This window comes from Sceloporus occidentalis, unplaced genomic scaffold, assembly GCF_023333645.1.
Source record: "Sceloporus occidentalis isolate IW3139 unplaced genomic scaffold, rSceOcc1.0.p SCAF_32, whole genome shotgun sequence".
Lineage (NCBI taxonomy): Eukaryota > Metazoa > Chordata > Lepidosauria > Squamata > Phrynosomatidae > Sceloporus > Sceloporus occidentalis.
Window position 1 is genome coordinate 6,819,766 of NW_028317012.1, and position 12,179 is coordinate 6,831,944.

At 42.3% G+C, this 12,179-nt stretch overlaps 1 protein-coding gene across 1 annotated transcript in view; it reads right to left on the bottom strand.

Moving 5' to 3' along the window:
- LOC149298597 (ribosomal protein S6 kinase alpha-5-like) overlaps nucleotides 1–12,179 on the bottom strand; it is a 41,540-nt gene that overhangs the window by 11,655 nt on the left and 17,706 nt on the right. The window contains exons 10-15 of the mRNA XM_089487333.1: nucleotides 11,218–11,351; nucleotides 9,601–9,694; nucleotides 6,966–7,136; nucleotides 6,693–6,884; nucleotides 2,086–2,245; nucleotides 900–1,063 (exon numbers count right to left, since the gene is read on the bottom strand). Of these exons, the coding sequence (XP_089343459.1) occupies nucleotides 900–1,063; nucleotides 2,086–2,245; nucleotides 6,693–6,884; nucleotides 6,966–7,136; nucleotides 9,601–9,694; nucleotides 11,218–11,351 (915 nt within the window). The remainder of the gene's footprint in view (nucleotides 1–899; nucleotides 1,064–2,085; nucleotides 2,246–6,692; nucleotides 6,885–6,965; nucleotides 7,137–9,600; nucleotides 9,695–11,217; nucleotides 11,352–12,179) is intronic.

The window sequence follows — 12,179 nt, forward strand, 5'->3', positions numbered from 1 at the left end:
GTGGGTGAACATGGATGTGCAATTGATGTGTAAGTGGTGTGAGATGGAGTGTGTGTTAGTGAGTATGTGTGTGTAAGTGTGTTTACATACGTTGTATGTTGGAAGGGGGGAAATGAGGATCCCCTGCAGTGCTGCAGGAGACCTGGATCCTCCTCTCTGGCAGCCACTGAACGTGTGTGCGATGCGCGCGGAGAACCTCCGCTGCTAGCCGACACTTCCGCCGGCGCTTCTATGATAGAGCACCAGCCTCACATGTCCTTCCGTTCAGTCATAGGAACCTGGGCGGAAGTAACTGGTAGGAGTGGATGTTGTCTGGGCGCATCACAGAGACGTCCACCGGCTGCCCCCACTTGACACCAGGGAGTCTGGAGCACAGGGAACAAGTTTAGGGATACATCGGTAAGTCGGGGGGGCATATAGGGGGTTTAAGGCATATAAGGGGGCAGATTGGCAAATAGGGGGAATAAGGCATATCTGGGGGGCAGAGTGGCAAATACAGGGTATAAACCATATCAGTGGGGAGCAGAGTGGCACATCAGTGGGGAGCAGAGTGGCACATAGGGGGTATAAGACATGTCTGGGGTGCAGAGTAGCAAGCTGTGGGGCAGATGTGCATAACTGGGGGCAAGTTGGCAAATATGGTGCGTTGGCACAGCTACAAATGTCCTTGTTTTCCACTCCAAATATCTGAATGGTAGTGTATATATAATCAGAATGAATTATACATATATATCAGTATTCATGTATTCACAGTTCCATTACTGTTGTTACATGAGCTCAGGCACCTCTCAGTTAAGATAATATCATTCATCATTATTCTGTTGTGGAATTGTCAACACGTCTCGTGGTCTATACTTTTGCAATATGTATTACTATAATGAACTATGTAATCCATTTACCATAAAAGTGGCTTGGACACATGTCTTGGTAGTCGGTCCACTTGATTCCAGAACATCAGGTGTCATGAGTGGAGTCGAGGAGAGTGGATGTCCCTTTCGCAACCAATCATTCTCATGGAGATCACTCAGATTCAGCCGGCTGCAGGGGTCTACAGTCAGTAAACCTATGAAAAGTATGAAAGATGGGACTCACAGTGTAAAAGAGAATTGGAAGCCAAGAATAAACACACTGATCAGCCATAACATTATGACCGCTAATAGGTGAAGTGAATAAGACTGATAATCTTGGTATTATGGCTCCTATCAGTGGGTGTGATATATTGGGCAGCAATGGAACATTGTTTTCTCAAAGTTGATGTTTTAGAAGCAGGAAAAATGGGCAAGTGTAATGATCTGAGTGACTTTGACAAGGGGCAAATTGCGATGGCAAGGGGCAGAGCATCTCCAAAACTGCAGCTCTTGTGGGGTGTCAGTACTTATCAAAAGTGGTCCAAGGAAAGAAAAGTGGTGAACCAGCGGCAAAGTCATGGGCGGCCAAGGCTCATTGATGTACATGGGGAGTGTGGCCCGTGTGGTCTAATCTGACGAGCTACTATAGCTCAAATTGCTGAAAAGGTTAATGCTGGTTCTGATAGAAAGGTGTCAAAACACACATTGCATCGGAGTTTGTTGTGTATGGGGCTGCATAGCTCCAGACAAGTCAGGGTGCCCATGCTGACCCCTATCCATTGCTGAAAGCGCCTACAATGGACACGCAAGCCTAAGAACTGGACCACAAAGAAATGGAAGAAGGTGGCTTGGTCTGATGAATTATGATTTCTTTTACATTACATGGATGGCCGGGTGCGTGCGTGGAGGCCACACCTCTCAAATTACAGGACTTAAAGGATATGCTGCTAACATCTTGGTGCCAGATGCCACAGCACACCTTCAGAGGTCTTGTGGAGTCCATGCCTTGACGTATCAGGTGTGTTCTGGTGGCAAAAGGGGGACCTACGCAAAATTAGGCAGGTAGTCATAATGTTATGGCTGATCAGTGTATATAAAAATTTTCTGTACCCAACAGAAACCCATGAGTATTCTTTGAGAACACTATTTTCAAAATGATGGCAGCTATTTCAGTTTCTCAGAGGGATATGTTCATGTCTTAACTAACAAGTTTGTACAGTGTGTCAATGGCTATTACCTTTCACAAGCTCCTTGGCATTGTTGCTTACATGTTCCCAATTCTCCCCTTCCATACTGAAGTCACCTTCCTTAATCTTACGGATGATGTCAGCAGCATGACTCTGTGGAGACCCACCTTTTTCTGCCTGAAATGGTACTTGACCAGACAGCATGGTGTACTGCAAGACAGAAAGAGAGCTTAAAACATGGTGTATAACAAGACAGAACATTAAGCCACAGCATTTTCTATAAAAAAAACAAAATGGATACCTGTTCCTAATGCAAATAGACTAATTTATTCAGCAGAAAAAATAAAATGGTAACAACTCAGAGATTTATAGCATTTTCTAAATTATGTTTATTACAAAAAAAACCCAGATTCCCAAATGAAAATCTTTTTTTTTTTTTTTTTAAGATTTTATATATATATATATATATATATATACATATATATATATATATATTTTTTTTAATATTAAGGATATTAAGGGCTTCATTGATCACCCAGGAAGAGCTCTTAAAAAGGTAAATGATCCTTTTTTTCTTTACAGGTAGTAACCGACTGGATGGATCTCAACCTCCCCCTACCAGGAGGACTCAGGGGTAAGTAAGGTTTCTACTTTTTCATTTAATGTCTGTACCCTTCAAAGGGGGATTTTATTTATTCAGAATGGAGAAGGAGAATGAGGAGAGAGACTGCATGGACTGCAATATAATTTCTAAATTGTAATAAAAATATAACTTAAAACATTCTATAAGCTTTTATAGTATAAACAACAATACCAGTGATAATGCCCTTACAAACAGTCAGGCACAGTAACAGAGTGTACAGTAATACTACATTAACTCCTCCCTTACCATGGCTTTTAGTGCCATAAGTACCATTTTACCATATGTGGGTTTCCCAATTTCCATGTTTGAGGTATCCACACAAATTATACATCAATTTTTTTAAAAGAGACAATGGGCTTTCATTATAAACCATAGAAACATGCAAGTATGTAAAAAAAAAATCAGTAGGTGCCACTAATTATGTTTGACAGCATCCCCAAATACACCACACCGTAGGACACAGCGTAGGAAGGAGACACCGAAGTCAGGTAGGACTGGTAAGGGATAGTCCAGGAAGCCGAGGTCAGGGAACCAAGATCAGGAACGTCGAAATACAAGCAAAGGTCAGGATACCGGAGAGCAGGAACGTCGTGGGATAAGCCGAGGTCAGGATACCAGAAGACAGAGTAAACAGGAACAAGCAAGTTAAGCAACAGAAAGGCAAATGGAACGCGTACTGAGGAATAGGCACTACCAAGATAGGCACGACCATCAGAAGGCAATGGCTGTAGGTTGCAGAGTCTATTATACAGGCACATGAGTTTAGGCACTAATTAAGAATCTCCCGCCAAATATTCAAAGTCCCGTTACGTCATTTCGTCATTTCCATCTTGTGTGTAGCGTATTCGTAACCTCCCAGTATAAGGCAATGCAGTTTCCGGCGGCGCCACTAGGTGGTGTGAAGAGGATCGAGTCAGGACCCCGGAGCTGAACCTGTCTCCTGGCTGCGGCGATCCCAGCGTGGAGGCGGGAGGTCTCCCTCGCCGTCGCGGTGGCTGCTGCTGCCGTGCAGAGGCAGGGGGTCTGCTTCTTCTTCGCGGTGGCTGTGGCTGCCTTGCAGAGGCGGGAGGTCTCCCCCTTCTTCGCAGCGGATGTGGCTGCTGGTCAGAAGCGGGGAGTCTCCCCCTTCTTCGCAGTGGCTGCGGTTGCCGATCAGGGGACCCGGAGGGCCAGGTACGTGACAACACCTCGTCATAATTACATAATTTTTTTCAGGGCAAAATTGGCTTTCTTTGGATTACTTTGATAGTATCATATAATTTACAATAAAAAAAGTATTAAATATGGTAAAAAAAAAAATAAAAATATGGACTTTCTGACTTTTACTTGAAAAATATTTTAGTCATCTATAAAAAACAATGTTTTTATGGGTTTTTTTGTGCTTTTTTGCAAGTTATAGGGCAATAAATACAAGTAGTGTGCTATTTGGAACATCTTTGAAGCCGTCCATTGCAATTTACCCATCAAACTATATATTTTTGAAATCTAGACACCCCAGGGTATTTAACTCTTTCCATGCACTAATTCTACCGCCTTTGTCACATTTGGTAGTAATATGTTCTCAGCAACATCTCCTGAGTATAGAGATTTGTTGTGTTGTTTGGGGGGTAATTTCTTTCTCCAACATATCTATATCCTTCTGGAGCTACAGTCTCCAGTATTGAACACAATACTTCAATCGAGGTCTTCCTACCTTTAAGTCCTCTGAATTAAGTACTCCTACATCTCTTTCCTCAAATGTTGAGGTTAGGACAGTATCAAATATTCTATACTCTGTCCTTGGGTTTTCATGTCCTAGGTGCATTATTTTGCATTTACAGACATTAAATGCAAGTTCAGACCATTTTTCCAGTTTACATAAATCATTTGGCTTATCCCTCCAGGAATACCAACCCTGTTGCATATCTTTGTGTCATCAGCAAAAAGACATACATTACCAACAAGACTTTCTGCAATATCACTAATAAAAATATTAAAGTACAGATCCCTGAGGTACCCCATTGGTAACAAGACCTTACTCAAAATTTACTCCATTGACTACAACTTTTTGTTGTCTGTCACTCAGCTGCTGCCTAATCCATTCAACAATATTGGGATCTAAACTCAGAGACTGCAGTCTATTGATATCTTATATGTGGGACAGTGTCAAAAGTCTTACTGAAATCTAGATAAGCAACCAACACCACCTTGATCAATTACTTTAGTCACCCAATCAAGAAAATCAATAAGATAAGTTTGGCATGATTTTCCAGAGGTAAACCCATGTTGTTTTTTATCTTGAAACCCATGTGACTTTAGATGTTCAACAATCCTATCCTTTAACATTGTTTTCATTAATTTCCCCACTACTAATGTACGATTCACAGGCCTATTATGTTAATACAATAATACCGTATTTGCCCGAATATAGGCCGCACTTTAAGTCTTTAAAGTGGGGGTGTGGCCTATATTCGGGGTTTAGCGCAGGAATGCTCAATTCGTATCGTCCGACGCCCGGGACATGCAGTTTCAGGCGCCAGCTGGGTTAGGATGCAGGAGACCTGCAGCCTACTCTCTGATACGCTCAGACAGCCTCCCCTGCCAGCACTTTCCACGAGGGGAGTGCCGGCACGGGAAATTGTCTAAACGCATCGCGCAGATGTTCACCGGCTGCGGCGATGCGCGTTAACAACCTCCGCTGCCGGCACGTCTGCTCGATGTGCTTTAACAATCTCCCTTGCCGAGAATTCCCACGGGAGGAGTCCCGCCAAGGGAGATTGTTAAAGCACATCGTGCAGACGTGCCGGCAGCGGAGGTTGTTTACACCTGCATCGCCGCAGCCGGTGAACGTCTTGGGGGCAGAGTGGCAGCATATCTCGGGGGGGGGGGGGGGGGGGGACACAGATTGGCAGCATATCTTGGGGGGGGGCAGAGTGGCAGCATATCTATTACATTTAGAATTCAATTTTTTCTTTAAAAAAAGCACTTAACTTTTAGGGTGCGGCCTATACTCGGGTGCAGCCTATAATTGAGCCAATACGGTAATAATGCATCATACTTATTTAATATATCAGCAGGTTAGAGTTATTTTAAGTATTATTTAAATATGGGTATATAAATAGCTTGAACTATGAAATGCAAGGGGGTTTTACTGTAGCAAAGTAGTTGGTTTCCAGCTAATGCCTGGAGCTCAAAACCACTGGTGCTAGGTGTAAGGACTTACCTGCCTCTCCGGTCCCGCTCCATGGCTGCTCCCGCAACGCTTCCTCCTCAGACGGCTTCCCGGGCTGCGAGTACCACCGCTACCTGGTCGGCGTCTTCACCGCATGGCCGACCACGCGGCAAACAGGTACCACGTTACATTTGTAACATGCCCTTATAACCTCGGGTGACCTCTTCATGCAGGACACGCCTCTTCCTCTCCCTATTTAAACCCGTACTTCCTCTTCTGGATCACCCTTGGTTGGTGTATTTTTGCTACTTGCTTGCGCATTAGATTGTGACTGACTGCTTGTTGACCTCGTTCCTGTCTCCTGATTCGGCTCCTGATTCCTGCTCGTCTGGTATTGATTTGGCTTGTTTACCTCGTCTCTGGATTCTGATTTGGCTTATCCTGATTACCTGTCTGACCCGGTTGGTTCTCTGACTTTCTGGTTCCGGTTTGGCCTGGCCCACTCCGCCATCCGGGGTCCTACCTCATCATACCATTACACTAGGGTATTTACACGGATTTTAACATTTTAAATTGGATATACAACTCCCTGGACCACATCTACATTTAAATATTGTCAGTGTTTTTAAGGTGTTTTGGCAGTAATTAAAATGGAATGTAAAATTGTTTAGCTACAAATGGGTAACATCCTTTTCAAATCATGGCAAATATAAGATGTTATGCCTTCTGCTTACAACAAACAATCCAAAACCACAAAATGCTACTTGCTCCAGGGCAAATCCCTCAACCGCTGCAACATCCAACTCATTTGCATCCCACAAAACATGAGTTAATGAAGCAATGCAAATGTACAGAACACTTACCAGAATAACACCAAGACTCCAGAGGTCACATGACTCATCATAACCTTGGTGAGAAAGTAACTCTGGGGCTGCATAGTGCAACGAAAAGCAGGGAGTGTGCAGAGGACGTATTCCTGGTGGACAAAGCCTTGCAAATCCAAAATCTATTACTTTCAGAACTGCATCATCCGCGGAAGACGAAAGGAGTAGATTCTAAGTGTGAGAGAAAAACTATAATTTTATATTATTTTAACCCCCTCCTAAGCCTTTAAAATTACAATTGTCTTTGCTTACCTCTGGTTTGAGGTCTCTGTGCACCACTCCAGCCTCGTGCATGTGAGTAACAGCGCTCACCAGACTGCGCATAAGACTACTTGCCTCTACTTCACTAAAACATGACTGTTTTTTTATGCAATCCAGCAATTCACCGCCATCCAAAAGTTCCATAACAATATAAGAGTGGTACTGAAGTAGTAACAACAGTAAAAATAAAAAGGTAAAAAGAAAAAAATAGTCAAATAGTAATAGTGATGGATACACAATAGAAAAAAGTTACACAATAGAAAAAAATATAATTTTATGACACTCTATATATACCCACCATCTCCAAAAGTTGCCCTTGCACTGGTGAGCATCTTTGGAGGAAATCCAATTTACACAAGGTCTTCTATCATTATATACTGAGGCAAACATTGATGGTGGTACACCATAACTGCTATCATTATATACTGAGGCAAACATTGACGGTGGTACAGCATAACTGCTATCATTATATACTGAGGCAAACATTGACGGTGGTAGAGCATAACTATCATTATATACCGAGGCAAACATTGACGGTGGTAGAGCATAACTATCATTATATACCGAGGCAAACATTGACGGTGGTACAGCATAACACCTACCTATCACTATATACTAAGCCAAACATTGATGTATTGTAGGCCTACCACTTCAGTGTCTGGCTTAGTATATAGGGATGCGCCAAAAGGAAAATTCTGGACCGAAACCTAAAATTCAGCATTCACTTGACCGAAACCGAAAATGATCCCCCACCTTTAAAAATAAACACTTTTATTAAAAGTAAGTAACACAACAAAATTAGCCAACAAAAACAATAACAATATTGATATATATAATATATATAGAGAGAGAGATTGTTATCAGCAATCACACTCTTATCAAGCCCAGGTTCTAGCATGTACTGGTTGCCTGGGCATGATAGGAGTGTGATTGCTGTTGGCAATTAATATTGTTATTTAATTTTTCTGTCCAATTTTGGAGTGTTACTTACTTTTAATGAAAGTGTGGTTAACACACCAAAATTGGACACAAAACATCAACAACAATATTATATATATACTGCTATCATGCCCAGGCAGCCAGTACATGCTGGAACCTGGGCATGATAGGAATGTGATTACAGCATCCCAATGCCATGCTATCCCCCCCACTTACATTTCCATGCTATCACACACACTCATTCACAAACATTCATCATTAACTACAGCATAACACCCACCACCCGCACAAACTTACTGATCCACCCTCACTGAATGTTTTCCTACCTTTCCTCTGTCACTGTCACTTTTCCTCCTCCTCTTCATTCTTCCTCTTGGCTCTTCTTCCTCCTCTTGGCTCTTCTTCCTCTGTGTCCCTCTCACCACTTGCAGCTTTCTTCTACTGTTGTTACCTCTTTCCACTCCCGTATTCAGGATTTCACCCGTGCCGCTCCCCTTCCCTGTTCCGTCACACTTTCTGCCTCGTACGCGACTTTCAAAACCTCTCTGAAAACTCACTTGTTCAGGGAAGCATACAACATTCCTTTACACTGCTCCCAACCATCATCCTAATCAAAGCCATCTGAACAAACCGCTTCAACACATCACCGCAACCAGATCAACTCATCCCCATCCAAGCAGTCCTCTCCTATTGTCTCCGACTAGATTGTAAGCTCGCAAGAGCAGGGCCCTCTTCTCCTTTGCACCAGTTTGTTATTGTATGTGTTTATAAAGTGTTCTAATGAATGTAACAGCGCTGCGGAATCGGCCGGCGCTTTATAAATAAATATAATCTAATGTAACGTTCTGTTCTTCCGGTGCAGTAAGTGCGAAAGGCGGTGGCACGGCTTATGTGTTGTGCGCCAGGATATGACATCAAATCCCGACGTACAGTTCAGGATCAGTTGCGACACGCATTGCAAGGGAGCAGGATCGGAGGTCTGCATTAACAGACCTCCCGCTCCCTTGATTGTCTTTAAGCCGGTTAGAGGGAGATCCTTGATCTCCCCAACCGAGCCTGCTCCTCCAGCGGTGGACATTACTGTCCGTCTCTGGAGGGTGCCGGCGTGATGGCACCCCCTGATGAGCGGCACCAGGGGTGGACTGCCCCCCCCTTGGTATGCTACTGTGTCTATAGTTATCTTACCCACTTTCTTGCATCAAATTATCTTCTAGACACTCTACTATCTATACCACAATTACTAATGACCTCCTTACCGCGAAAACAAATTTTTCTTACTCATCCTGTTGGACTCACTCATAAATAAAAACAAGAAGCATGCAACCTATTCTAGTTGTACCCTCAACCTACACACTTGCCACTTTATTAGGTACACCTTGCTAGAACCGGGTAGGACCCCCTTTTGCCTTCAGACCTGCCTTCATTCTTCATATTATACTTTCTACAAGGTGCTGGAAACATTCCTCAGAGATATTGGTCCATATGGACATGATGTCTTCACGCATTTGCTGCAGATTAGTGCTCGTTACATTATACATGGTAGTTTATTCAGTTTATTTAAAAAACAATGCTAACTTCACAGAGAATCAAAGCAAGGGAGTAGCTTGATCTTCCCCATAATAATATTTTCCAATATTATACCATGGAGTAGTTAGCGTGCAGTCAGGTAGACAGAGAGGGTTCATACCTGATCGTGTAGAACTTCATGTAAAGTCACAATGTTGGGGTGTCCTTGACACAACTTCAGTGCTGTCACTTCCCGCTGAGTGTTAACTTCCATCCTGTCAGGAACAGAAATAAGAAAGGGTAATTAAGTGAAAATGGAATAAAGCAATCAGTTATCAGCAACTGGAAGAAATTATTGAGGTGAGGGAATACGAAAAAAGACCTGAGAGAGGGTAGGCCCTTGGTGACAGAGGCATTCATATAAGATACTACCTAGGGAAGAGCTGGAAATACGAGTGAAAGACATATGAAGAATATTGCCACTCTTGGGGTACAAAACAGCATTGTTGTTTTAAAATAATCTGGGCAGCTGCTGTCAATGACACCAGAGTGTATTTGTAAAATGCATTGTCTTGCAGAGGGATATACATATAGCAGGTATCAAGAGAGACCAAGAGACCAGCTACATGGGAACTTGAGGCACTGTCAGGAACCATGGAGATTTATACCATCGACTCCTTGTCACCACCAGGTGGATTTGGGGTTGTTGGACTCTTTGGCTCCCCATGGAAATGAGATCCCCATCTAGTCCTGATACAGCTGCTCATTTCTACAATCAAGGGTTTCTCCTACGCTCTTTTTGCGGGAGCATTGTATTTCTTGGCCTTGCATTATTGTGGATCCTGATTGTTTGGTTTATGTATTTTCTTTGGTTTTGACCACATGCCTCCAACTCAGGGTTCAATCCTGTTTTTGCCTTCTTGTACCCTAAATGGTTATTGTCATGGTAACCCCCTAAGGCTGAGGACACATGGGGGTATGTTTGAGTTTGGGACTGGTGGATTCCTGGGGATGCTTCTTACCTGCCTGTCTGCCCAGTCCCCTCTTATGTCTATGTAACCATGTGCTCATTGGGGACACAGGGTGAATGGGAAACCCTGTCTGGTGTGCCCTAACCAGACCCCCATGAACTAGCTGGCTATGGAGGCTCTACAAGCCAGGAAACACTTGATGTGCCTGACCATGACCTTGCCACAATTTCTGCCTGTCCTGAACCCATCAAAAGATGTACGATAGAAACTGCGTCCTTGGCTGCACCCCACCCCCAAATTTCTATCTTTTTTAAAGATTGTCTTAGAAAGGGTAGAACTCCTGTCTTAGTCTATGTAAGAAGGCATTTTTTTGTCTACAGTTTTGTACCCTGCACAATTATCAAGAAAAAACTGAGATGATTAAGAAAGGAAAACAAGAAGCTGCTGATTTTTATGTCTGTTAAAACAAACGAACCATTAAAATAACATTAAATGAACAAGTAATTTGGTGGAGAGATATATATACACAATGCCAAAAATCGTGGCATATGAATGTATGTATGTATGTATGTATGTATGTATGTATGTATGTATGTATGTCTGAGCAAAACTAACTGAGGGAACAGGAATGGCAGACGTATAAACAAGTATATTAGAAAAATAAAATCATGGACAAATACAATGCACGCATTCAAGAAAGGACTGGATGCTTTTCTGAGGAAATGTAAGAAATTGATTTAAGGGAGAAGCTGTCCTATGCCACGTGTAGGATTGATACAAGCTGTGCTACATACTTTAGTGTAAGTGGTAGGGTCAACTTAGACAACCTTTTGCTCAGGATTTTCACAGCATACTCCTTCCTGGTCTGTCGATGTCGACATTTTCGGCAGACAGAAAAACTGCCAGAACCCAGGGCTAAGGCTTGCAGATCCATATCATACTGCTGGAAGAATGCAGAATCCTGAGGGCAAGTCCAATTAATTAGACAGAGGTTAATAGCCCAGCAGAAATGTAGAATTTAACTCTTTAAATGCCACAGATCCAGACAAATATTTTCACCCTGGAAGGTCTGGAACATTTATTATGTAGTTTTATTTAGTTATATAACAACCCTATAAACTTATAAAGGAAGTTCACCTATGAAGCAAACCTATTTATTTTGCCCTGGTTTAAGCTAAACAGTGTGGAGGTAGCATTCAGACTATGCTAGACACCTTAGGGAGCATGATAAAATATTTGTTAAAAATATATCTTATGGTCATTATAGGTGTAAAAGGAGCTAAAGTGATCTGACCTAACAAAACAACATTTGGCCAGTTGATTTCACATGCTCCCAAAAACACAGGTGGAGACTTTTATTTAAGTACAAGGCAAATGTGCAAAGGTAAATAGTGTATTGCATTGTTTGTGAAAGCAGTTGTGTCTGTTTGTAAATAATACGTGAGGGGATCTGTAGAAAGAATGAAGCGTTTTGTTTTTTGTTAGGATGAGGTTTGTGGATCTCTGTAAAGGTGATGTCATTGTCCCTATAAGAATTGTGTGTCTCCCCAATACTGCATTACATTATTTTTACATTCTTGTAGCAGTTAGTTATATCCATGCTAAAATAAATCTTTATTACCAATGTAATCCTGTGTGTGTTGGCCTTTCCACAATATTAAACACTCCATTTTCTTACCAATAAGCATTTTTTTGTTATTATTCTCTCTACATGGAATGAAACTATTTACCCCTAGAATGCTCCTATGTAAGCAGGAGATTGGAAAGAGTTTATCCCAGTGACTAATGA